The sequence below is a fragment of the Equus quagga genome, chromosome 3, assembly GCF_021613505.1.
Source record: "Equus quagga isolate Etosha38 chromosome 3, UCLA_HA_Equagga_1.0, whole genome shotgun sequence".
Taxonomy (NCBI): domain Eukaryota; kingdom Metazoa; phylum Chordata; class Mammalia; order Perissodactyla; family Equidae; genus Equus; species Equus quagga.
In genome coordinates, this window is record NC_060269.1 from 69,403,914 (window position 1) to 69,430,396 (window position 26,483).

The 26,483-nt window shown below is 57.1% G+C and overlaps 1 protein-coding gene across 15 annotated transcripts; it reads right to left on the reverse strand.

The window, feature by feature from the left end:
- On the reverse strand, positions 1-26,387 carry DMTN (dematin actin binding protein). Of its 15 annotated transcripts, XM_046657101.1 has the most exons (19): positions 23,643-23,896; positions 23,459-23,541; positions 22,807-22,903; positions 20,808-21,034; positions 10,447-10,649; positions 10,106-10,180; positions 9,590-9,745; positions 8,642-8,686; positions 8,174-8,273; positions 7,729-7,785; positions 7,327-7,476; positions 6,423-6,550; positions 5,683-5,788; positions 2,303-2,367; positions 2,085-2,133; positions 1,919-1,926; positions 1,678-1,743; positions 1,372-1,452; positions 1-1,213 (listed from the first exon to the last, which is right to left on the reverse strand). In XM_046657101.1, the coding sequence occupies exons 5-19, from the start codon at positions 10,462-10,464 to the stop codon at positions 1,100-1,102; spliced, it is 1,218 nt and encodes a 405-aa protein (XP_046513057.1). In that variant the 5' UTR covers positions 10,465-10,649; positions 20,808-21,034; positions 22,807-22,903; positions 23,459-23,541; positions 23,643-23,896; the 3' UTR covers positions 1-1,099. The 15 variants fall into 15 exon arrangements, with proteins under 15 accessions (XP_046513057.1, XP_046513056.1, XP_046513058.1 ...); XM_046657100.1 differs by lacking the exons at positions 22,807-22,903; positions 23,459-23,541; positions 23,643-23,896 and adding exons at positions 18,688-18,800; positions 21,953-22,711; XM_046657102.1 differs by lacking the exons at positions 22,807-22,903; positions 23,459-23,541; positions 23,643-23,896 and adding an exon at positions 26,247-26,267.
- Positions 26,388-26,483: the final 96 nt, after the last annotated feature.

Here is a 26,483-nt window from a genome sequence, read left to right on the forward strand (position 1 = left end):
TTTGGGGACCCAATGCAACCTTTTAATTCCAAGCAGAGTCCCCCTCCCCAGCATTGTCACACACACAGTGGAAAGGGATGCCAGGGTCTGGGCAGGAACAAAACCCAGACCCAGGCAAAAAAAATATATATATATAATTATATTCACATATGTCTTTGAGAGAAGAAAAGCGGGGACTGTGATTGAGGTGGGGCAGAGTCAGGTGGGGGAAGCAGCTGGGGGGCCCCGATAAACTACATTCTTCGGACAGCATGGTGGAGGTGCATGGGAGTGGACGGGACCTGGTGGCCAGGACACAGCCTGGCCTCTTGATCCCATCCCAGGGAGCCTGCAGGGCTGGGTTCTGGCCGGGCCCTGGGTGCTAGAAGGTAGGAGCCTAGCTGACTTTGCCTGGAGGCTGATGGTGAGCTGGGTTTGTACAGGCAACATCTCCACTCCAAGCCAACACTTTTGGGGAAGCCGCAGGGCTGAGCAAGGGGCTTCGAAGCTTGAGGGTCACAAGGAGAGGACAGGGTGAGCTGGAGGGCAGGACGGCCTCAGGGCTAGAGGCTGAGCTGGAGCCTGCCCTGCTAGAGTGAGAGGAACAGGAGGCCAGGGCTGGGGAATGTGTCCCAGGTGAGGCGAGAAGGCGTGCCTGGGCACCCACAGGGTCCTGGGGCTCTCCTCCCGGCCCACCTGCCTGCTCCCTACTCTCACCTCCTCCTGCCCACCAGCTGGTGAAGATAGCCGACAGCCTGACCACTAAGCGCCACGTTCCTTTCTCCTCACTCTCTTCTGGGGACCTTCATGTAGGGGCAGGGGCAGGGAGGGGCTGCAAACATTAACTCTGTGTGTGCTGGAGTCCAGATGGGTTTGGCCCGTGCAGTGAGGACCAGGCATGAGAGGAGGCAGCCCCTCATTCCTATGGGGAAGAAAGCCCCTGGGCCATACACCAGCACTGCAGACGGCTTGGCTCCCCTACACCTGGGGAATGGAGCCAACCCCACCTCTGCCCCACCCTCCTGCTCCCTCAAGAGATGATGCTTTGGGGTCTGGTGACCCCAGCTCCAGAGCCCTGAAGCAGCAGAGGTGAGGGTCAGTCACGGAGAGGGTGGGGCAATCAGAAGAGAGAGGCCTTTTTCTTGAGTTCGTTCCGCTTCCACAGCGCCAGCTTGCTGAACTCTTCTGGTGACATGGAAAATACCCTTGAGAAGTCCTCTGCTGACAGATGCCTCTGTGAGGGGGACACAGAGGCCGCTTAGGGACAGGAGGTGGGGTGGGCTTGGCCAAGTGACTAAAGGAGTACTCAGACGGGCCCCAGGCCCCGCCCACCAGGCCGGGGAGGCTGCCCACCGGTAGCCCTACACCCACAGGCACATTTCCCCTGTGTACCTCAAGCCTCATCCGGTCCACACCTGGAGGCAACTTGCTTCGCCCCTTATTGGTCACCACCAGCATTTCGTAGGGATAGATCTGGGGGATGGGAGGGTGCCGGCTCAGGCTCAGGGAGTTTCCTGTTGATGTAACCCCCTCAATACCCTAGGCCCCCTTATCAGCCTGCAGGGGCCACAGGGGCTCATGCCATTTTGCCGTCCGTCTCCCCCAACTTCCCTGCTGCCCCCCATCATCTCCAGGAGGACCCCTTAGCGCATTCACTCCCCTGGCTTCTCCCCCAGCGGCCCCACCGCTGCCCCTCACCTTCTGCTCCAGCACACAGGGCAGGGAGTTCCCCCGGTCCATCCTCCCCCTCTGGCCCTCTCCGTTCTGGGGAGACCAAAGCCGCAGTGAGCCAGAGTGGGGCAGGGACACCTCCCCAGCCTTATCCTGGGCTTCTCATGTCCTCACCAGGCAACTCTGGCCCACACCCCCTCCCCTAATACTGCAGTTGCCCAGCTGTGGCCTCGGAACTCTGGTGCTCCGTGCGTTCCCCTGCACTCACCTGCAGGCCTGCGGGAGAGAAAAGTCATTGTTCAGAGGCAGCTCTGAGGACAGCAGGCCTCCAAACCTGCCAGCACAGCCTCCCAACCTCCAGACCTGGGCTGCCCGAGGGTCTGCTTAAGACCCTTTCCCAGCTCGCCTGGCATCAAGAAAGCCCTGCCTCTCACCTGGGCTCCCACTTTCACTCCCAGATGGGCTGAAGTCTGTGGACTGTAGCTAGAAAGGACACAAAGGGATCAGTAGGAAGCTGGAATACTCTGCCTCGTTCCCCTTCTCTTTAAGGGTCTCCCTGCTCCCCCAGGATGCCCAAGTAGCTCAGGCCCTCCGAGGCCCCCACGTGCACACTCTTCCCACGTAGTCCATTATCACTGGTCTGCGACCTTACCCGGCTTAGGGTGGTCCTGCCGTAGGCGGGGAGAGAAGACGACTTAGACGTTCCTGCATGCAAAGCTGGAAGAGAGCAAGAGCCGGGCTCAGTCCCTTTGGCCCGACTGTGATTTCTGAGAGGGCTCCCTCCCTCGCTTCCCCTGCCATGGGCAGGCAGTTAAGGGTGGGCGTGGGGGAAACTGGTGGGCCTCTGTTGGCTTCCAGCTCCTGCGAAATGCTTTCAGCAAGTGACGTGCTGGCAGCTCTGAACTGACTCTAATGCCTTCCCTCTCCCACTAACAGAAGTGCACCCAATACACATGGGGGCCAAATGCCCGAGTCATAACTGATGTCAGCCGGTGACAGATGACGAGGCTCACCATCAAAAAATGAACCTCTGGGAAACAAAATGAATCTAAAGTCTAGTCAAAATAAGCAAATTATTACAACTTTATTATTAGCAATGTTAGTAATCAAATTTCAAACATTTGATGTTATAATGCAGAAACAACAATTTTCTCAGCACTCTCAGCCCCTAGATTGCACCAGTGGTCAGTACCCTTCACATCTGCTCGATCAGATGTCACTGTCAACTTGCACATTTCATGACATCACTAAGCTTTCAAGCACTGCAGATTATAACTCAAGAAACTTGGTTTTCAGTAATAGGTTTTCCTAGAAAGAACTTCGTACCTAAGGATCTCAGTTTAGGGAGATCTCAGAACTCCTTCATCTCCAAGTGCTAGAAATTGTTGGCATTCGATAGCAATTGTTTTGATAAACATTTTTGTTTAAAACGTTAGCCTGGATAGACTCAAAACTGTAAAGGATTGTCTTCTTAAAACATTCTTATAAAATCTGTTGTTTGATGGGGCTGGCCTGGTGGCACAGCAGTTAAGTTCGCACGTTCCGCTTTGGTGGCCCAGGGTTTGCTGGTTTGGATCCTGGGTGCAGACATGGCACCACTTGGCACGCCATGCTGTGGTGGGCGTCCCACATATAAAGTAGAGGAAGATGGGCATGGATGTTAGCTCAGGGCCAGTCTTCCTCGGCAAAAAGAAGAGGATTGGCGGCAGATGTTAGCTCAGGGCTAATATTCCTCAAAAAAACAATAAAACAATAAAAATAAAAAATAAAATCTGTTGTTTGGAAGTTTGTTTGGTGAGAACAAAATGTATTTTGGGGACCTAGTTTTTTTTTCTTAACACTTATTTTGGTATAGAAAATTTTCTCCTTCCACAATCATCATTCATCACTGGAGCATTTCACTTCTGCGGTAAGTATGTGTTGCTACTACAAGTGACGGAGAGAAGTGCAGCCTACAAAGCACATAAGAAGATTTTCACTCTAAATTACTTCTGGAATGCTCATTTATGTTTGAAAGTGACCATTTCAATGTTACCATGACATCAGAATGACATGCCTTTCATAATTCTGAAATTGCTGAGATTGATTAGTTATGACAGTAACCTACGCAATCATATGGTCATTGATCACATACCAGTTCAGGGATGCCAAAAATGATAGTGAGGTAGACATTTGGCTATTCAACTTTGGAAGGCCAAGACGGAAGTTAAAGAGCCAATTTTGACTGAATTCTGGTGGAGCAGGAAGACTGCATGCAACCTTGGCAGCATCTCTCCATCGGCCTCATTCTTCAGGCCTTCGCTATTTATTCCACATTCTCTAAAAAGGCCTACTACCGGAACTCTTCCCACCCCTACTGAAATGTCATCCTGGCAGCTTCGGTGACCCTGTGGATGTCCTAGTTACCTAGGAACCTTATGGCTCCTTGAATTCCCAACCCTAATACATCAGGGAGCCCCTTCAGATGGCTATCCCCTGGGTCTTGTCACCCACAACTGCTTCACCTTGACATCTGAAGCCCAGATACCCATGCTGTGGCCACAGCGTCCTTCTTTGTTGGCAGCTTCTCCTCAGCCTCATTCCTAGCACATCTGTTCGTCACTCTCATGGGCACCTCCAGTGTCTTGACTCCAACCCTCAGAGAAAGGTCTTCCGAGGCCAGCCTCCCACATCCTGAGGCTGGGTCTCCTTCAGGACCTCGCACCCAGCGCTCCGCCTGGATCCCCTTCCCTCTCAATCACATTTCTTCTCACGGCCTTATTACCTCATATAAGCTGAAGACTCTCCCTGAGCCCTGACTCGCCCCTCAAGCTTCCAGCTCAGTCAAACTCGCTCCCACCTACATACACTCCAAAGGCAACATGTCCCAAACCAGTGTCTTCCTCTTTGCCCCCAAACCTGCCTCTTTCATCCTCTCAGTTCCAGGTTTGATCACCTGGTACCCAAGACAAAACCCCAGTTTGTCTCTCCCTCGTCTCCCGCTTCCAGTCAGACACTGAGTCCTGGTGATTCCATCTCCTATATAGTTCTCAAACCCATTCCCTCTTCTCTGGACCTATGGATATTTTTAGCCCATATCCAGACAACTGGAAAGTGTGGGAGACTGACTCCAAAGATGGCCCGCAACATTACGCCCAGCCTGCATGGTTTTGTGCGGTTCCTGTCGTCAGAATGTGGACTCTCTTTCCCTCCCTTGAGTCTAGGCTGCCCAGCGAGCTGCTCTGAGTAGGAGATTGCAGGAAAAGTGAAGCTGTGTGGTTCCCGAGGCCAGGCTTTTAGAGGTCTTGTAGCCTCCAGTTGGGGTTCTCAGCTCTCTCCTCTCCAGCGGCCATACTCTAAGGAAGTCCAGGCCAGACTCCAGTGATTACAGGCATAGTGTCCAAAGCCCTGGCCAGCCCGTCTCTCTGGCTCCTTCCTGCCACCCCATGGCACACTCCGGGCTCTGTGACTCCAGGCTCCCGGAGGCCCTCTAAGCAGGCCAGGCTGTGTCCCGTTCCTTGTCTTCGCTCCCACACTGTCCTCTGTGTCTGTGATGCCCTTCTCCTCCTCTCACTTTGCCTCCTTCTTCACGACTCAGTTTGGCAGCTCCAACCCTCCGACCCTGGGCCTGTCATTGTCCTCTCAAAGCACCCGCTGTGCACCTTCCATCTCAAAACACCGCTACACTGACTGAAACCTGTTTCCGTGTCAATTCTCCCACTGACTGGAAGCTACTGGAGGACAGGACTCGATTTTTTTCACTCTTTATAATCCCCAGTGCTTAGCACTTAGACACTCCATAGATGTTTGTTAAATTAAACGAAATTTACTGATTCTGCTTCAGCTGATACCATCTTTTATCATCTAGTCTTGTTCCATGACTGGTGTCCTCGCTCTAGGGAGAGCGTGAGCGCCTGGGGGCAGCAATCTAGTCTTTGTTGTCTCTAATCCTGCAGCAGCACAGTGCTGGGCACATGACACACAACACACACCCTATTCGATTCTGGCCTCAGGGTCTGGCCAGGTGACCCTGATCCCCTCCATGGCACTCACAGGTATGAAAGGGTGTCCGGTCAGGCAGAGAGCGGGTCTTCCTCCGGATAGGCAATGATTTTTCCATCTCTTCTTTCAAGATCATTTTTCCCAAGTTGGAAGTAACCTGGGGAGGGAGAAAAGAAGATGGATCCCGGACTTTGATACTCGTTTCTTATCTCCAAAAAGTTCAGAGTTGGGTATACTGCAGGCAGGACTAGGGACAATTTTCTGAGTGGCTGGGCCATGCCCTGGAGTGACGGAGCTGGTCATTCTGGTCGGATGCACTGCCACCTTGGGTCTGGCCACCCTCAAGAGCGAGGAGTCAGAGCTGCTCAGTGCCACTCTACCCCAGTGGGCTCCCTGTCCCAGATCACGATGCCCAGAGCACAAGCCCCTGTCACTGCCAGTGGCCTTCCCATGACACCCAACGCCCTCTCTCTTCCCCTGCAGACCAGCAGCCTACTCTCTCCTTTCTCCTCCTCCCAGGAACTACTCAGCCTAGTGAAGGCTGGTACTGGTGGGGCCACCCTTTTCTGTGCTTTTGACCCTAATATTAACTAGCATTCCCCCCAAAACAGCAGTGAAGTTCTGGTGTCCCTTCGAAAGCAGTAACTGGAAATCCCAGGAAGGAAGAGGAATTCCTCGCATGTTCTGACAAGGATGCTCTTGAAGCATGAACCCATTTAGAAGAGAATAGCTATGAAACCAGATGTTTGTCCCCAAGAAGACACGGTGGCAGGGGGATAGCGAGATGCTACCTTGCTGAGCTCCTCCCTCTGACGCTCCCTGAGCGCCTTCATCTCCTCCCCGGAGTCATCATCTTCTTCCTCCTCCTCCTCCTCCTCTGCCCCTCTCCGTGACGCCTTCCGCCGCCTCCATTCTGTTTCTGGGAAACACGGGCAAAAGCAGGCATGTCAGTCAATCGACCATTTGCTCAACAAGTGTTTACCAGGAGCTGGCTTTGTGCAGGACACCAGGCTGCACCCTAAGGAGAACACTACAAATTATTTTTAAAAAATAAGGGGCCGGCCCGGTGGCACAGCGGTTAAGTGCATACATCCTGCTTTGGCGGCCCGGGGTTCGCTGGTTCTGATCCAGGTGTGGACATGGCACCACTTGGCACACCATGCTGTGGTAGGCGTCCCATATATAAAGTAGAGGAAGATGGGCATGGATGTTAGCTCAGGGCCAGTCTTCCTCAGCAAAAAGAGGAGGATTGGCAGCAATTAGCTCAGGGCTAATCTTCCTCAAAAAAATAAATAAAAATGAAATAAAAGTAACATTTCCTAGCCTTGCAGTGAAGCTGGGTAGGCAACACATTCATACGACTTAAATTCACGGGGGACCAAGGCTCATTTCTCTTTCTCTTTTCCAGAGCTCCTATCACAGAACCTGGGACGAGAAGTTTGATAAATGTCTGCTGAGTGGGCAAGTCAACGAACAGAAAGTGAACGAATGACTAACAAATAGGGCCACTTATACCAAGAGCCATAGGGATGCAGGGAATGGCTGAGCAATGAGCCTGGAGGGCCCGAGAAGGAGGAAAAAAGCGTGAGAAGACCTGTAGGACACGGGGTGGGGTGAGGGGGCTCATGGCGCTTCAACAGGGGCTGTGAGGCGGGGTCCCGGCCTCCCTTTCCCTTCTTCAACAGTTTCTCCTACCCACGACGGCCAGCGATGGGGGGCATGGCCAGTAGTCAGTTTCGATCTTGGCTGGCTGGTTGGGGTCAGGCGGCTGGGCTGCAGGGAACTTGGATGACTCGATGATGTCCTCATGGAAGGGCTTGCTCTGAGGGCTGCCTCCCATGGACTCTGCAGGGGGAGGTCAGGGTCAGCCCACCCACACCCCGCCCGGAGGCCACCTTGGCCCACCGCCACCTACCAACTCCCTTGCCTCTCCCCTGTCACACCTATGAGACGGAAGATGTAAGGACAACCAAGAGCCCCGGGCCAAGGTTATGTGCTGTCATGAACAGCTGTCCTACGGCCCCCAGCCCCCAGCCCCTCAGCACAGCCTCCCAGCATGTGGCGGGAAGGGGCTCAGTCAGTCAGGGGAGCCCTCACCTCTCTGCTTGTAGATGGGTGGCTTCTTGTAGATATTGGAATCTGGGCGGGTGGTCTCTGTGGAGAGGGAGCAAGAGCAGATGAGGAGGAAGACATGCTGATGGTGGCCGAGGCCAAGTCAGTGAAGAGAAGGGAGACCAATGGAAGGGAAGAGGGTAGAAATTCATGGGCTCCTGCCTAGAGCCAAGACAGAACCAGAGCTCCTAGAACCGTCCCTCAGGAGGATGGGACTTTTTGCACTTTTCTCGTTGGGTGGGAGGGAAGACGCGCCTGGGCCCACCGTCTCTGGGCGCCCTGCCTGGCGTGCTGGCATCAGGGCATCTAGCCAGTCCTGTGGTGAGCATATACCACAGGGAGTGGGGGACTGAGAGAAAGGGGCTTGGGTTCCTGAAGGAAAAAACAGGTCCTAGGGAAAGGATACAACCATGCTGACAGTAAAACCTACCAGGGTGGTGGAAATGGGGCAGGCTGGTCCGGGGGGTCCCGGTGGTTCTTGGGGCTGAAGCCTGAGAGATGATTCCAGGGGACCGGCTCTCTGCCCACACCTGCAGAGCAGAAGTGTGGTTCGCTGCAGCTCCCAGATCCCCCACCCTGCTCCCTCCAACCCATGTAGATGCCTCTTCACCTCACTCTACCAGCTCTATCCTCCCACCCTAGCAGCCCACAGCCCTCAACCCTAGAGCAGAGGAAGGGTGTCCAAGCAGTGGACCTGCTGATGGTACCTGACACAGGCAGAAAGGGTTAAATGAGGCCATGGATCAGACAGACAGACGGACACAGATCTGGCCAGTGACAAGGTCCACCGATTCCGTCAAGCCCTGGGTTCTGCAAAGCCCGGTCTACCACGTGTGGGGAAGGGCAGTGGGGCCCCACCTGAGCAGGGCTGCGGAGCATCAGGCGCGGGCACACTCACCTCTGGGGATGGTGGGGGGGATGTGGATTTGGGTGACAGAGAGCGCTGCGAATGGAGAGGAGGCTGGTCAGAGCCACAAGGGTAGGATTAAACTCTTGTTCCTAGAACCCCAGATGGGCCACTTCATCCCCCACCTAATTTGGCACCCTTTGCCTGGCCAATTTCCAGACCACCTCTTTTCTCTCATTCACGGTCAGTTCCCAGGGCTGGCCCTCTCTCCTTCTCCCTCCTGGTACTCTCCTGGGCAGGGCCCTAAGTCTCTCCCTAGGAAGCATGAAGAAGCCATGGATCTTGGGACAGTGTGCTCTGAGGGCCAACTGAAGATGGTGGCGACCCTGCCCTCAGGGCCTAGCAACGAACGGAGGGATAAGACTCACAAGCATCCCGAATGGAGTCCTCGCCAGGTATTTCAGTCCCCCACAGCCTGGCCCCATCTCACGCTCAGCCATGACACTACCCGCTCAGCCATGACACTACCCGTTTCACGAATACAGTTTACAAGGTACCTGCCGTGCGTTATCTTGTGCACTTGACCACCTGGTGAGGTGGACCTGGTGAGGTATCACCTGTTTTCCAGGAGGGGAAACCGAGACTACACCGACACACAGCTCACTCAGCTAGGACTTCCAGCCTCCGAGTTCAGTGTTCCTGAGCGCTTTCCACAAATTTGCTCTCTCTGCCCACTCCCACCCTGCTCCTGCAGGACCCCCTCTGTGCTGTTCTTCCACACATGGCCCGCCTGCTCTCTGCAGGGAGCCACCCCACCTCTGGCCGCTCCGCCTGCTTTCCACAAACACTGACTGGTGGATCGCTGTGCACAGCTCCCTTTCTTGTTCTGGAGTCTGGCCGCCAGGAAAGAAAGCACGACAGGGGTTCTGCCTGCCACCCAGTGTGGCTAGGGGAGCCCTTCCCTCCAGTCCTGTCCAAGAGGAACCTGCCACCCCTCACCTCCCGGCTCCTGGGCAGCTCCACGTGTTCCAGGAGAGAGTAGGTAAAGTGGGGCTCGTAGATCATGAGGTCAGGCCGCTCGATGTCCAGGATGGCCTTGTCCTTGGGGATGGCGGCCAAGTCCTTGTAGCCCAGCACCTGATTGTCCATCTTGGCCTAAAGGGAAATGTGAGAATGGAACAGAGGTGCCGAAAGCCTCACCTAGAACACTGGCCTTACAAGCCAGACTCACTGTTATTAGGAAGAAAATGGGCAGCCATTTTAGATATCAGCTCTTATGAGTTGATAGTTCTGTTATGTTAATTTTGAGGGTTTAGGTAGTCACGTTAAAAAAAGGCTAGTCCATTGCTTAGTATTCTGGGTACAGTAGAAAAGGGGCGTGGGGAACCTTCTCTGGATTTTGGGTTCTCTCTGCAGGACCACCAAGGAGGCTCTGAGTGAACCTGCCCAGCAGCGGGCTGTCCCCCGCCCCTCCCGCTCCCAGCCTGAGGGTGCTGGTGGCGGAGAGGTACTCACCACGACGATGGAGGGAGAGCCGGGACCACTGGAGCCTCGGGAGGAGCTGACGCTCCCAGGGGAGGTGAGTGGTTGCTGGGGAGAGCGAGAAGGCGAGCGGGTGGGAACGTGCGTGCATGCGTGCGAGGGCCGGGCAGCCGGCAGGGCCCTTCGGAAGGCGGAGGACCGGCCCGGGGAGGGGGCTGGGGCAGGGGGGGTTCCCTAGGCCTCTGGGCCCTGGGGCGCGGCGCTGCGGGCAACCACCAGGTGGCACCATCGCCTCCCGGCTGACCCTCCGCGGGGAAGCCCGGCCCCACCCGGGGCCCGGGTCCGCGCTGCCCGGTGAAGGCGCCGCCGCGCACCTTCTGCAGCCGTTCCATGCGGCAGGCAGCTGGCTGCTCCGGTCGCTGGCAGAACCCTGGGCGCGAGGAGGGGCGACAGGGGTCAGGCGCTGCGGGGTTCCTGGGCGCTGCGCGCGCGGGGCCGCGAGAGCAGAAAGGGCGTTCCACCGGGCCGCGGCGTCCTCATCCCTCGGGACTCTCCAGGCTGCAGGCCGGTGCAGGGCCTGGGAGGGGAGGGACGACGCGCCAGTGAGGGCGGCGGAGAGCAGGGCGGCAGCGCGCCGGGGCCCTCCTGGGCTTGCCTCTCCATTCGCTCGGCCTGGGGAAAGCCAGCGCGCGTGGGGCCCGCGAGGCGGGAAAGTGGAAGCGCTGCGCTTGTTTTTGAGCCATTGTTCTCTGGCTGGAAAGGAAATGACGGCAGGGGCCAGCCGTTCCGTGCAGCCTCTACATCCCTGCCTTGTCACACCTGCCCTGCCCTGGGGCCGCAGTCCCGTTTCAGACCCAGGTTTTCGCTCCCCTCCGCCTCTGCAGAGGCTGTTCTCCCTAGCTCTGTGCTGCCCCTTCCTCCCACTCCCCATCTATCCGCCGCCGGCTGTGCCACCTCTCCCTCGTGGCCCAGGAAGGTTTAACACAAGACGACTCGGCAAAACCTATGAGGAGGACACACGGGTAAGAGAGGATGGGAATGAAGCCACCTCCTCGTGAAGTGGTCAGATCATTGGCTGGGAGCTGTCCCTCTGCCCCGGGTTCTGCCCGAGATGAAGAAGGGATCGGAGGCTGGAGGGAGCCCGCGTCCGCCTCTCCCTGTTCCCTGTACAGCAGTCAGTCTCACTTGCAGGCATCTGGTAAGGCATTGTTGGGGCCAAGGCCACATCCCAGCTCGGCAGTCTCCTCAGAGTGCCCACGCTGAGGCTGCCCGCCGAAGCACCGCTTGGCTACAAGTCAGCACCCCCTGGCTCCACAGGAAGGCATCCTGGCCGGCACTGCTCTCTCTGTTCCTAGGGCATTAGGGCCCGTCTGCTGTGGTAGATCATGAGTTCCCTGGGGCCACAGCCCAGTCTTCTCCTTTGTCAGTAAGTCCCTAGCAATCCTCCCATTCTCCTCTCCACATCCCTGCGCTGGACACCTTATAACAATTCAGTGAACGCCTAGCTGAGTTTCCTGCGTGATGGTGGCAGAGAAACTGTCTTTCCATCTGCTGACAATAAGCCATAGAGTGAAGAGAGCTGATGGCTACATAGGGTCCAAGGAGGAGGCAGCATAATGTAGCGGTAAGAGCATGGGCTGGACGGGAGTACCTGGGTGTGAGTACAGACTGCTACTCAGAAGCTGTGTGACCTTGGGCTAGTTACTTACCATCTCTGTGCCTCACATTTCTCATCTGTAAAATGCAGGATATTAATAGTATGTGTGTCCTAGGGTTGCTCTGAGTATCAGATAAGTTATAGCATGTGAAGTGCTTAAAACATTATAAATTCTATGTAGAGTGTTAGCTATTATTATTTCTATCTTCCCAAGGACTGATGGACTTAGATAGCTTTTCTGTGGCCATTCTTTGCAACAGAGGGTCATGAATGACTGAGGTCATTGGTGCTCCCAATGGTATCACCTATTATTCTGCAGCAGGCCATTCTTCTGCTTCTCTCCACCAGTAACACAACCTGCGGCCCCCACTCCAACGTCCCTGCCTTTGCACGTGCTCTTCTACTATTCTCTGCCTACCCCCTTGTCTCCCAGATCCCTCCCATCCTTCAAGGTCCATCCTAAACCCCGCTCTAGGAGGCCTCCCTACTATTCTAGTCCTCACTGATAAGCCAGTCTCTGAACTCCAGAGGCTTAAAAAGAGAACCATGTGACTTAGCCTTGATTATATGCTGCCTGACATGGGAACATGTTTCCCTACCTAGAATGACCGCCAACTTCTGCAGAGCAAAACCAATAATAACAGCAATCATCTTTTGAATGCTCTTGCTAGGTACTTTGATAAGCACTCTACAAGGAATATTTTGTTTCGTCCCTAAAACAACCCTATAAGGTGGAACCGTTTTACAGATGAGGAAACTGAGGTTTGGAGAGGTTAAAAACCTGTCCAGAGCCATAGAACTGAAAATGACCTACCTAGTCAGGTGCATTGTGGGGCTAGATTAGAGTCTGCCACATTTCTGAAGGCTTTTTGGTATTCTAGAGCCAAGGCATCTCCGGGACAAGACCCTGGCCATCAGAGTCACGTTAGGTATTTGGTGCCCATAGAAAGGCTCCACTTCAGAGCTACATGCTTCTCTTGCCTTCTTAGTGCTCACTTTGTAGTGCTTTAACTAGGTGTCTGAAGATCAGAATAAAATCTAGGACATATTCGAAGACCCGTTAGCTCCCTCTCACCCCTCTCTGATCTTTACTTTGTTAACAGTCACTGTCAAACTAGCTATCCACTTGGCTTTGCCCTAGAGGCAAACACTGACCCAGTCATCCATCCATCCAGCCACCCTTCCATCCTTCCACCCTGCCACATCTGCACGTCCATGCAGTCATGTATTGTTTATCCCTCGATTCATCAAATCCTTTCTCAGCACCTATCCTGCAGCAACCACAGAGCAACACTCTGTGATGAGTCTTGTGGAGAACAGAAAGACAGTCAAAGGAACTAAGCTGCCCCACCAGCAATGAGGCATGCGGACAGATAACTCCCACACAAAGCAGAAGATTACAGGTGCCAGATAAGACAGGATAGTGTAAGGGGCTGTGAGAGGTTACAGGAGAGAGGGATCACTCCTGCCAGGGTGTCAAGAGGAGAAAGTAGAAAAGGTTTCTTAGAGGAGGAGGCATTTGAGGTAGGTCTTGAAGGATGCCCAGTTTGAGATCATGCAAAACTGAACCAGAGAAAGCAGCATGAGGGAAAGCGGGGACATGGGCAGCACTGGGTCTGTCTGGGCAGCAGCCTATATGGCTGAATCATGGAGGTCACGAGGTTGAGATGTGTTTGGGGCAGGTGGTTGGGGGCCAGATGGTGGAGGCCTTGAATGTAGACTAGGGGATTTAGATTGTATTCTGTGGGCGACAGGGGGCCATGGAATGCGTAGAAATTATTTTTCAGCAAAGAAGTGACAGATCCAAGCAGCGCTTCAGGAAAATGAGTCTGGCTGCAGCCTGGGAGATGGACTGGACGGGAAGGGGCAGTCCACAGGGGGCCAGCCAGGAAGCTGTGGTGGAAGTTCACACAGGTGACCGTGAGCGTCCAGACTTGGGCACGCCCGGAAGGCGGGAAGGGGGCAAATGCGAGAAACCCTAGGAGCAGAATGTGCAAACCAGAACTTGATCTGAGAGCCCCCAGGGGAGGGGCAGATTGCAAGCCCAAGAGCCAGGAGAAGGGGAAGGATGAGCTCACGTTTTGCAGGTCAGGGCTGAGGTGAGTGCCGCAGGCGACCAGGTGAGAACGCCCAAGGAAGAAGAGCTGCCTGGGGGAGGGCCAGGCTGGAAAGAGAGACCTGGTAGCCATTGGAGCCAGAGGTGTCTCTGCACGGTAGATTGCCATGGATGAAAAAAGGTCAAAAACAGCATCCTGGGAAATACCTAGGGGACTGGAAGAAAGAAACTGCCAAAGAGGGGATGAAAGGGAGGAGGAGAACTGGTGGCCAGTTCCCTGGGGGCTGGGAGTGTATCCAGTGATTCTTTGTATTTCCAGCAAAGGCCCTGATGCACAGTAAGTATGCAGCAAACGTTGGGAGAAAGGATAGAGGGAGGGGCTGAGAAAGAAGGTCACGAAGCCAAGAGCCCAGCGCCTAGAGAAGGCGAGAAGTGCCCCAGGGAGCTCGTCAGTTTGGGTGTCAAGGCCTGGTGGCTGATGAGAGCATTTTCGATGAGAGGAAGAGTGATACCTCCTTGTTAGGGTTCAGGGACGATGCACAGGCCGGGGAGGAGCGCGTCCCAAGTGTGAGCAGAGGGCAGGAGGGCCCGGGAGGGCAGCTCCGGAGGAGGCGAGATTGGCTGAGGGCTTTTAAGGAAAAGGGAGACTTGACCATGTTTGCAGGCAGTGGAGGAGGAGCAGAGAGGAAGAGACTGAGGTGAGGCCGAGGCAAGGCCGCAGTCGGAGGGAGGAGTGGGTCCAGGCCCCAGTGGAGGACTGGCTTTGAGAGAAAGTACGTGTTTCCCTGAAAGGAGAGGAAAGGGGACGCAGTTGGGTCACCACAACCCAGGTTTAGCGGGACCAGGGCAATCGGAGGCTCCTGTTTCCCAAGGGAAAATGAGAGAAGGTCAGACGCACATCTCCTGGGCGTCAGGCAATGGCTGAAGAGAATAGCAAAGGTCTGCAAGGGTCTGGGGTCGGGGTGGGTGGGGAGGGTGGGTGGCGGGGCTGGCCTGGGAGAATGCAGAGCTTCCCTGTGCTCTGGAGCCTCCGGCTGAGCCTGGGGTGGCCCTGGCACCCTCGCCTTGAACACCAGTCGGATGTGGCACAGAGTGGGGAAATGACTGTCTCTCAGAGTGCTAACTGCCCAGGTGGGGGTGGGGAACCAGGATGAGCCATGTCACACGTGTCCATGGTCATGCACCAAGCCCCACCCCCCAACATGCACAAACACATTTCCACGGGCACAGCACTCAGAAACATGATTTGAAATAACGATGTCTCTGCTCTGTGGCCCGGCCCCTTTTTATCCACAGCTCTCCACAGCCCCATGGACTCCCCTGTGCTGGGTCTTGCCCCTTAGCCTCCAGGTGTCTTCTCCCTGGGCCCTGAGCCATGCTCCTTTCAGGCCCTGTGCACCAGCGTCTGGTGTATTAGAAAGCACGCTGATAAACTGTTAATATCTTCCCCTTCCAGGGGTGTCACATTTTAATTTGGGGCTAGACTTAAGGAGTAAGGGTCTTACTGGTGAAATTTTAAGCCGGCAGGGAAAACGTTTTGGGGTGGAGGAGTGTGTGTGTGAGAGAGACAGAGAGACAGAGACAGAGACAGAGAGAGGGAGAGAGAGGGAGGGAGGAGGGGAGAGAGGGAGAGAGAGAGAGAGAGAGAGAGAGAGAGAGAGAGAGAGAGAGGGAGGGAGGGAGGGAGGGAGGGACGGTTTTCTGGGCTTCTCTCAAATCTCATTATGCAGGAGGCTGTTTACTCCACCCGCAGGTAGCCCCCTCCCCCAAAGCTAATTTCCTGGCAAGTCACCACCCGCTGTCACCCCACCTCCTCCAATCCTGCCCTCCCACCCATGCACACCCCTTGTCTAGGCAGGTGCACTCCCTAGCTCCAGCAGCCTCCTGTGGATGAGGCCAAAAGGGCAGGCTGCAGCAGGAAGGGAGGGCCGAATGGGAGGAAAGGGAAAGGACCTCGGAGGAAGGCGAGCCCAGGTGGCGGAAGGGCCCTCTCTTCGCCCAGGCTCCCATCAGACGCCAGCAGGCTCCTCACCTTCCATGTCCGCCTCGCCCTGCCCCAGCTGTGCAACTGTGCCTTATCTGAACCGCCAGCCAGCCCCGCCTCACACTACCCACCCGGCATCTCCACCGCCACTGGAGCCTCTCAGCTGCGGGGCTGGGAGAGATAAGAGCTGCCCACCCATGCCAGCTGGCTCCTGCTCCAGGCACCCTGACGGTGGCTCCTTAGACTTGGAGAAAAGAAGGCTCAACCAGCGGAAGCACAGCCTGGGCTCCTCTAGTCCACCCTCTGCTCTGCTCCTAAGCCAACCAGCACTTGCTCTGTGCCAGGGACAGTCATACATCCTCTCAACTCTTCACACAAGCCACCGTCTTCCTCACTCAGAGAGACCGACTTGCCAAAGGCCACCCAAATAGAAGCCAAGCTGGAACGCCAACCCAGGCCTGTCTCAGGTCAAAACCAATGACTGTTCTTTTCAATAGGTCCCCAAAGATCCCAGTTGAACCTGGACTTGGGGCTGGGGTCCCACGTGCTAACCTGATACAGTGGAGCCACCCAAAATTCTGCTGGCTGCCTGGCCTGTGGACAAGGACCAGGGCGGCTGGGGAGGTGGGCTCTGTACCCCTGGCTGGGTCAAGCCAGGCTGGAGGCCGGTGGTGCAGACAGGAAACGAGTTCTGAAGTGAGGCCAGCTGTCTAAGTGGGCCGGGGTCAGGCTGGGCAGGGTGGGCCCTCCCCTCCTCCTCCAGTTTCTTTGGTGTGACTCCCTGACCTCTCCTCCCCATTCCATCGCTCTTTCTGCTTTCCATCCCTTTTCCTTTTCTTTCTTCATCTTTCCTCCCTCTGCCTGTTTCCCTTTCACCCTCTCCCTGTCCCGGCCCCACCCCCGCAGTTACTGTGGCAACAACTCAATGCCAGAAATACAGGCAGGATCCAGCTGGGTCACCAGTTCCCAAAACAGCATCCCAGGGTGGAAAGGGGAAGGGCGGACCCAGCAGATCTGATGGCAGGGGGCCGGGGCGGGGTGGGGGGGTTCGGTGTACTCCAAGGCAGGGGTGGGGGGGTGTCCATGGCTGGATGGGACACCCACACTTGCCCAGGAAGGACGGTGAGCTCTCCCCTGCTCTGGGCCAGTGGCTCATTAGAGTGTCCTTACCTCAGCCAAGCCTGGGGCCTGCGCCTCTTCCCAGGCTAACAACACCCTCCCTCCCTCCTCTTCTCTCATTGTCTCCTTCTCCCCCACCCCTATTTTTTGAGCCCTGCTCTCTCTGGTAGGATGAGGGTTGGGTTCCTCTAACGCCGACACCATACAGCACCCTCTCACAGTAGTGAAGCATCAGGCAGGGGCTGGCGGACTCAGAATCTGGGTCCCAGCCCGAGAACCACCTGCTCAAGGCCCCGCCCTGCCCCCTTGCTCCTGATGACAATGGGACTGGACCAGACCCCTCTCTCCCTTCCTACCCCACACAAATATGTGTCTATTCATTCCCTTTCTCTTAGATGTCTCGCTTGGGTTTCTACACTCTGCCCTCTTTCTGTGTCCCCCAAGCCCGTCAGGCTTGCTTGGTCCTGCTCTGGGCTCTATTTGTAGCTGGCCCTGTTGGCAGGTTGTGGTGTCACTTGTACAAATTGGATTGATAGAATTGGGGGAGATGCAAGGGTCTTGCATCCCATATGCAGCCTCCTGAATTCTGGTGGCATCCCTATTCTTGTCTTTGTACTCGCACATGAGCTGTGAAAGAGGAATTCCCGCAGACCTGCACTGCCAGGAGGCAGCCTGAGCCAGGTGCTTGGTACGTGGCCCTGGAGAGGCCAGCAGCACTGAGGCAAGACTCACACACAGGGCATGGCACTCCACGCAGGCAGAAGGGCCATGCCAGGCTCCGCTGCAGAACGCATGTGCTGCTTGCAAGAGCACGCCCCCACTCTCCCAGTGAGGTCCCGCACAATGCCACATGGTGCCACTGACACCCACTCGCACTCACCCACCTATCCTCCCCCTAAGCACCTGTTTTCCATGCTTGCAGCCCCCCGCATCACGTGCTGACACCCCCTCCCCAGGCTGCACACATGTACAGCAACACACACAGAACCCTCATTTACCCATCCCATGGGGCCTTTCCGTGTGTCCCATTCCCCAAGCATGACTTCTTCTAGATGTGCCCTCCCCTCTCCTAGACCTGCCTCTGCTCCCCTGACTCTCACACCCTGGCAACATGGTCCCCTGGGAGGGGAACACCGGGGGCGCCTGCCAGGCTGAGGGAGGGCAGAGCTGGCAAGGAGGCACCTCTGGATCCTTGGGGGCCTGTGTGTCTGCTCAGCCCCCAGCCCCAACCAGCACTTCAGCAGCCGGCACCAGGAGAGCGCTAGGGTCAGGCCTCCAGCCTTTCCCTGCTCCCAACCTCATTCTGCATTTAGCCCTCACTCCAGCCGGGCCAACCAAGGGCTAGAAGGGGGCTCCCCAGGCCCCTCCCCGCAAAGAGCACACCCTACATCAACAGCAGTCAGGTCTCCATGTGCATCTGTGACCTGGTGGGAGGGAGGCTGGCAACCCGTCACTCTCGCTTCCCCATTATCCGGCAGAGAGGGAACAGCTCCCCAGCCTACCCTGTGCTGGGCCACCACCCTCTCACTTGGACTTCTGACCAGCATAGCTAGGCGAAGGGGGCACTGGGGCGATGGCAGGCAACACCCAACCCCTCTTCCCCAAAGCAGGAGGTTTGATCAGATCAAACCCAGCTACTCCCGGGGTCTAGCTGCCCAGGCCCTTCTCCCACTGAACAAGGGGCCATAGCTGACCCTCCCCTGGGGACCCCTGCCACCACCCAGAACCTTGCTCCCAGGCAGGTGTTGTGGCCCAAAGTGCCCACAGAGCAAAGAGAGGTGGGAGCCCCTGACACCTACCTCTTCCCAGACAGTGTGGCCCAGATGCTCAGAGGCCCCGAGGCTGGAGCCGGGACAGGCGCCTTTCTGCGTAAACCCAAGTAACAGGCACCTCTTCCAGGAACCCAGACGTGCTTTCCCGGAGCACAAAGAACAGGAAAACAGCCGGCTTGGGGTGGGTGGGGGGTGAGCTGGTGAAGGAGGGGGCCTATCCTTCTGGGCCCCCACCCCCTCACCCCCACCCTGCTTCGCCCCCACCCTGCTTCTCCACAAGCCTGGTGGAGAAGCTTGGATCCCCAAGCCGGGAGTCTGCGTCTGGTGGGCGGGCTGGCAGGACGGTGGGGCGGGCGCTGGCTCCCGGCTGCGCCCTCCCCACCTCCAGCTGATAGCGCGTGGCCGGCCTGAGGGTGTGTGTTTGTGTGTGTCTGCTCTTCCACCTCAGCTCGCTGGCTCTGCTGGCTCGCCGCAGCTCAACCCATTTCAAACAAGAGGAGCATTAACCCGGCATCATGACGAAGCAGAATCGGAAGCCGACTGGGCCAGCCGCTGGCCTTGTTCCCTTTCCCACACCCCCGACCCTGCAACGCTCTGCAACGCTCACATTCTCCCACACAAAGCCTCTCGAGCCTCAGAGACAGCTGGAGTTTGAGTTCCGGGGAGGGGGCCCTACTGATAACTGCGGGCTAACAACACCTGGCTTCTCCCAGCACCTGTATCTCCTGGTCATCACCTAACAGCGGCCACAGAGGCCTCTGGGGGCCTGCCTTTCTGGGGTGCTAAAAGGCGTAGATGCCAGAATTGGTCACCCACAGTTAACCTTCTCCCGGGGAGGGACGAATGGGAGGAGGCGAAAAACCAGGTCCTCAGTGCAGGAGCCTGGGCTGGCCCTTCCATAATCTGAATCTCCTGGGAGCTGCAACGGAGCACAGTGTTGGTGTGGGTGAGAAGAACCCCATCTCTCAGCGGGGCGGCTTCATCGAAAGGGGACTGCGTGACGGGTGATGCTCAGGCCCCAGCACAGAACTGCAGGGACGTGCCTTCCTGTCTCTGGAAAACCTCCACCACCCCAAGACCCTGTCACTGGCCTTCTGGTTCTCTCTGGGCTCAGAGCAGAGCCCTGTTCATTTGTGACACTGGGGGCAGGGAGGGAACCCAGCCAGCTGACCTTGGCCCTGGCTCAAGCCCCCTCTTCACCTCCCGGCAGACCTGCAGCACTTGCTGTTGCCCTGGTAACCACTGCCCACAGCAGGTCAGCTGACGGTATCAGCTGTGGGTGGGGAAATCTAGAATCTGGGGCGGGGGCGCTGAGGTATCTAAAGGGAAAATCACAGGGGGAGGGTCTTTAGGGGGAGAGGTGAGAGTATGCCCCAGGACCTCTTTCTCAAAGAGAAGCGGACAGAGGGGACAGGTAGGGACAGGAAGGGAGGGATGTGTCTGGGTTAGTGGGAGACAGAGAAGCATGAATCCTGACGGATGGGCTCCAGAAGGAAAGGAGATATGAAGGAGGCAGAGAGCTGACTACTGAGCAAGAGTAGAAAGAATCCAGGCTTAGCTGCTGTGTGCGGGGCAGGGGCGGGGGGCATCCCTGTGGAAAGGTCCGAGAAAGGGTGGGGGAAGAAACACAGGATCCATCTAACCGTGAAAAAATAGCCAGGAGACGACATGGGAGGGGGGTACCTTTGATGCAGCAGGGGTGGGCCGCAGCCTTGGAGGAAGGGATCCAGGCCCTTCTGGACAACCAGCCAGCTTCAGCTTTCTGTCCCTTCAGCCCCACCCTTGTTGCCCTGGCCCCACCCAGTCCTGCACTGCCCGCCCCCCACCCCCCAGGAGACCAAGCTTTTAACCTTGGGCCCTTTAGACCTGATTTTTCCCATTACCTCGGTTCCTCCCTTGCTCTCACTCACCCCCATCAGACCCCACCCCAGGAGATTTGTCTTCCAGGGCAAGGGTCCCCAGAGGTAGGGCTGGAATGAGCCGTTGCCCGGAAGGAGAGCTGTGGACAGGGCCCTGGAATGAGGTGGCTCATGAGGAACGGACAGGAGTCCCGGAGGAGGGGAGTATTCTCCTCAAGGAAACAAGCATGTTGGATAGAGTGGGGGAGCCAAGGAGAAAGGGCAGGGGCGGGGAGGGTTCTCCGGTACCTTCAAGGGCCTGGGGCGTGGGGCAGGAGCACGGCAGCCTCCTCCGTGACATACACCTCCATCCCTCGGCGCATCTCCTCTCCGCCTCCCGTTGCCAAGACAACCTGCGGCTGGGCTCAGCCGATGTGGTGGTGGCAGCGGCAGCAGGGAGGGGGGAGGAGGCGGCTGTGGCTCCTACAGCCTCTTCTTCAGTGATGGAGGGAGGGGGCCTGAGGTTGGCCTCAGTGCTGGGGGGTGGGGGTGGAGGAACTTCAGGAACCAGGCCTCCCACTGTGCCCCACCAGTCTCCCCTCCCCACTTCCAGGATTGGCTCCTGGGGCAGCCTCAGGAGAACCCTAACTCAGGGCCAGATAGCAGGCCAGTCTTGGAGAGGGAGGCAGCACTGGGCAGCGTCCCCCATTCCAGAAAGCTCAGTGTGGAGCTGGGGAAAAGCGACAGAGACCAGGAAGGGGTGGCCTATGTTGAAGGTCAGAGGGTGGCTTCCGGCAGGCAGGAAGGAGAGACCCTGGGCATGGCTGGGTGGGAAGGCAGCTGCGGGCCGAGGTCTGCCCCCACCTGATCTCTGCTATCTCTGAGCACCTTCTGCTAGTCCCAAACACTGTCATTGCCCTCGACTCCGAGGAAAGTCAGAGCCTGGGACAGCACTCTTCCAACCACGCAGGGCCCACTCCCACCGACCCCACTCGGTACCATGTCCCTCCGCGGGCGGGGACGGGGCGCGCCACCTTGGGCAGGAATAGTCTGCCGCTGGCCAGCCCGAACCACGAGGACTGTAGAGTTAGGGCTCCCTCTGTCGACCTGAGGCGTGGTAGCTGTCAAGGTCATTCCTTGCTGAGAGGGATCAGGGTGTGTGTGTGTTGGTGGGGGGCCGAGGACACAGCTGGGCCAGGAGACCATTCTCTCCCTGCCACCCTCTGCCTCCACCTCACCTCTGGCCTCATCCTACAGAGAGACTTGCTCTGCCTCCAGTCCCCTCCCCCTGGGAAGCTCCAGTCTCCTCAAGGCCAGCTGGACAGTCCTCCCACATTGCTTGCCCGCCTCCCCATCAGGCTGGGATGAGAGAGGAGGCAAAATCTTCCCCCGTCACCTGGGCACCAGGTGCCTGTCAGCCCAGGCCCAGCAGGCTGCTGACAAGATTAGCATACCTTTAGGCTCAGGAGGGCCTTGAGGCCTTGAGGGTGGCACTTGCGTCCTACAGCAGGAGGCTGGGGCTCCTGCCCCTCTGAGGCAGGTGGTCCCAGGCCCCAGACACCTAGTCCTCAGCTTCTTTCCCCAGCAAGGTCAGTGGTGCCAGATCCTGACTGGACTCTGGCCCTGCCGCCCACTCCCTCCCCAGGGCCCGTGCAATAGCTGCTATGCCTGCTCTGCTGTCTCTCTCCCGTTCTCTCTCCCGGTCTCACTCCAGTGCCCCTTGCCCCGCCCCACGCACAAACCTGCTGGGGATGGGGACGGGGGCACCAGGGACGCGCCCCCTACGCCGTTTACACATTAACTCTTGGAAAGGCTGACTTGGGCAGCTGGGCGCCTAAGGAGGAGGGAAAGTTGGGGAAGAACTGGGCCAGGGGAATCAAAGCCAGGACGGAGTCTAGAAGCGAAGCTTTCTCATCAGAGTTTGGAAGCCACATCCTCCTAGCTCTGAGTCCTGGACCCTTTCTCTCCCGGAGTGAGTGCAGAGCCTCTGCTCCCAGCATGCGCCGCCACACCAGCCTCTCCCCCAAACACTGACCCGGCCATTGCATCTGGTCACTCCCTTCTCAAAGCCCCTCCTTATCTCCTGCCTGCCACAGCATAAAGACCAAACTCTCCATAATGTGACCCAACCATTTCCTGCTACTTCTCTACAAACGTTCTCAGTTCTAGACAAACGGATCGACTTCCCCGGAACACACCTTGCACTGTCCTGCCTTCCCCCGAAGGTCTTAAAGACCATGCAACTCCAGCCCTTCCTAGTGTTCCGCCCCCCCCCCCCCCCCCCGCCCGCCCCCGTGCACTCTCCTACCTCAGAATCCACGGTGCCTGGCTGGGGAGTGGAAAATGTCCGACTTGAGGTGTTGAAGACAGGCGAGAATCTAGACTGTAATTCTCACTAGCTGTGGCTGTGGGTGAGTTAACATCTCTGAGCTTGAGCTCACCCACATATGACGTGGGAATAATCTTACCCCTCAATAAGGTGTTAGATGTGACACACCTTGTGTGCTCCTGGCACACCTCTGGAGCTTTGTATACATCAGTGTCCTTATTTCCAATACCTCTTATCTCCTCTTTCACTTTTTTGGGATGTGCCAAACTCTGCTTTGCTATTGTAGGTGTGAGAGAGAGATTTCCAAAAGCCCTATAAGAGAACTGCCTTTGTATGGGTTTATCCCTCAATTAAATTTCAAGTGTCTTGAGAGCCTGACAGGGGATGACACAATATCTTGACCACCTTTTTTACTAACTGAAGGGCTAGCACAGAGCTTGTACATTGTAGGGAATAAATAAATATTTGGATTAACTGCTTAGGGCCCCTCCCTGCCCGAGTCCACTGAAGGACAGAGGACGGAGGCAGGAGGGAGCTTTTCATCCTGTCTCCACTTTGAGGGACTGCAGGGGCTGGGCCAATGGCTTCCTTCTGGGCCTTTGGTTGGTTGATTCTTTCAGGAAATACTCACTCTGTGCAATGTGCTGTCCTGGGTACCATGGGGGAGGCAAAGATGGACTAATTCTACATCCGAGGCACTTGCATCCAACAGGACTGTGACACAAGCATAAACAAGCACAGTCTGGACAAGCAGTGCCAAAGGACAAGGGCAAGTCAATGGCGGAGGACCAGCGGCAGTGGAGACTGCCACTCACCTTGGGAGAGGGAGGAGAGTCCACAGAGCAGGGTTGATGGCTGTGGTCTGGACCTGCGGGCATTCTGCAGAAGGGCTTGCCAGGCAGTGGGAACAGCAGGAATAAGGATGGGCATGGCATGCCTGTTGGATGGCCAGGGCTGCAGGCTTGCCAGCGTTCTTGAAGTGGAGTTGCAGGGGTGGGGCTGGGCAGGGGGCCTGGGCAGGGATGGTGCAGGAGTCTTGAAAACCATGCTGAGGAGTTTGCTAGTGCTCACGTGATATGGGCAGGGCAGGGCTGTGGTTTCTGGTAGGGTCAGGTAAGCTGAGCAAATGGTGGACATCCTGGGGGGGGCGCGTGTCAGGAGGCGGAGAGGGCATTTGGAAAGCTACTGCAGTAACTGAGACAGATCCCAGTGAGGTCTGTCACATGCAGGGGGGTAATGGTTGAGATGGTGGGCTGCTCCGAGACAGCGTGAAGACAGGAGAGAAGAGAACGGCAGAAATCTTAGGGAACCTTTCCAAGAAGAACCTGGAAAGAGAGGAGTCCAAGTGGCTAGTGAACAGAGAAAAGACAGCCCGTGGCAGGCTGAGGGAGGGAAGAGCTTCAGAAAGGGGTGGTCCTCTGAGGTGTCCAGGGCTGTGAGGCTGATGACACTGAGGTCTGAGGCAGGCTTTTGGCTTGGTGACTGGGAGGTCACTGGCCATAGGAGTCTGAGGGACAGGGTTGAATAGAGTGACATAAGTAGAAGCCAGCTTGTGAGGATTACAAAGGGGGTGGATTTCCCCTCTGACTCCCTCTTTGGCGCCCCCCTGCCTCATCCAGCTGTTTGGAGGGAAGGACAGAGGAGGGGAAATCAGAGAAGGGGCTATTCTTAGGTAGAGTTCTTGGTAATCCTAAAAAGTCACAGGATTCGAGGCACACTGCTGCCGTCTCCCTCCACCTTGTCACATCCTCCCTGAAATGGCTGCATTCATGATGCCCTGATCTTTCCCCACTGTCACCACCACCACCTGCACACATGCTTAGCAGGTTAGGGCACAGAAACAACCAGGGCTGGGTGTCCGCAGTCCAGGGGAAGCCTTCCCACCACATCCACAGATACTTTGACTCCCACTCAGGCCTGTTACTAGAGATCCATTCCTGTGGCTTCTTCCTTTTAGCATCTTTGAAATCACCACCAGTCCTGAGGGAATGAGCTGAACAGACTTCCCCAGGGTATGAAGAGACACCCTGGGTATGGAGTCTGGACTCCGCAGAGGCACTAAAAGGTGCGGTGAGAAGGTTCAGAGAGCCAAACCAGCGACCAAGGCCACAAGCAGGCGCCCGAGGGCCAGGCATGGGGCTTGAGTGGGGCAAGGACACTCTCCGAGATGGCAGGGGCCTCCAAAGCTGCCCTCCTCCCTCACCCTTCCCCATTCTCTGTCCCGCCCTACCAGGTCTCACCTCAAAAAGCAAGAAAGGAAACAGTGAGGGCTTTCTGGAGCCGGCCCCCAGAGGCCTGTCTGTGCTGGGGAGGTCACAGAAAGGGAGGGAGGGGCCGAAGAAAGGCAGAGAAGAAAGAGGAGGCCAGACAAAGGGCCCCGTCCACCTTTGAAGCTGTCTCTAACCCGAGTCAGGGAGGGGTGGGGGTGGGCTGAGAGCCCAGCTGGGGGGAGGCAGTCTAGAGTTTTAAAGAATGTCTCAAATTCCTGCGGAAATCAGAGGGATTGTAAGAGCTCCCCCTCCCCAACACACCTCCTTCTCAGCCCCCCCAGTCCAGTCCTTCACACCTGGGGGCCCCAACCCTTTGTCCTCAGGTAATTGCTGGGCCTTGCCCCTGCGCTTCAAATCCCATTGAACTCGCCAGTTATCAGCTGTGGCTCCAGACCACCCTCCCTACACACCCCCCAGAAAACGACCCCCACCACGGCCGGGCCCCCTCACCCCCAGTCTTCACCAGGATTAAGGGTCTTTGTGATTGGAGGGGAGAGGAAAAAAGCAACCGGGTGAAAAGCAATTATGACAAGCTGGAGGGAGAATGTCCTGCGGCGTGGGGGACCTCCCTCCTGGCTGCTGCCCTCGAATTGTCTGGAGTTGCGGTGTCAGACCCGACTCCAGCCCTCACCAAGGGAGAGGTGAGGACCTCCCCACCCCTATCAGTCTGGGCCACTGCTCCACTCACCTCCCACTGCGACTAAACCAGGCGACTCCGCACTCCCTATTCTTAACTTGTTTCTAGGCCATTCTCGGGAGAAGCGGTGTCTTTCATTCTTTTTCTTCCTTCTCCATAATCCCCTTCCCCATCATATTCTCAAAAGAAGAGGGAGGGGAAACTGAGGCTGGGGGTCCATCCGCAGAAGAGAGGGCTCAGTGAATGTATGTCTCCTGACCAGCATACTGCGGGGGCCTGCTAGGAAGGGCCTCCCCCTTGACCCGATTAAAAGCCAGCGCAAGAAGGAAAAAGGCCACTTTTAAGGCCTTAGTTCCACCTCCCAAATACACACCTGGAGGAGGAAGGCAAAGCTCCGAGAAGCTGGGAAGCTGGGGCGGCGGCCCCCATCCCCGGCAGCGCTCCCCTCTGGAGCGCCCCGGCCCGCCGCACGCCCCGCTCGTCCGCGCCCTCCCCACGCCGACCCTCCTCACCGGACGAAAGCGCGGTCCCGGCTGCAGGCCGCTCCGCCGCCCCGGGGCTCGGCTGGTCCGCGGCCCGACCGGGAGCGCGGGCCGCCGAGAAGGCCGGGAAACCCGAGGCGCGGAGGGAGGGGCCGGCCGCCCCGGCGCAGGTGCGCCTCCCGGCCCGCGGGCCCCGCTCCGCTGGCGGCCGCGCCCACCTGCCGCCGCCCGCCTCTCGGGGGGCGAGCCGGGCCCGGCGCGGTGTCG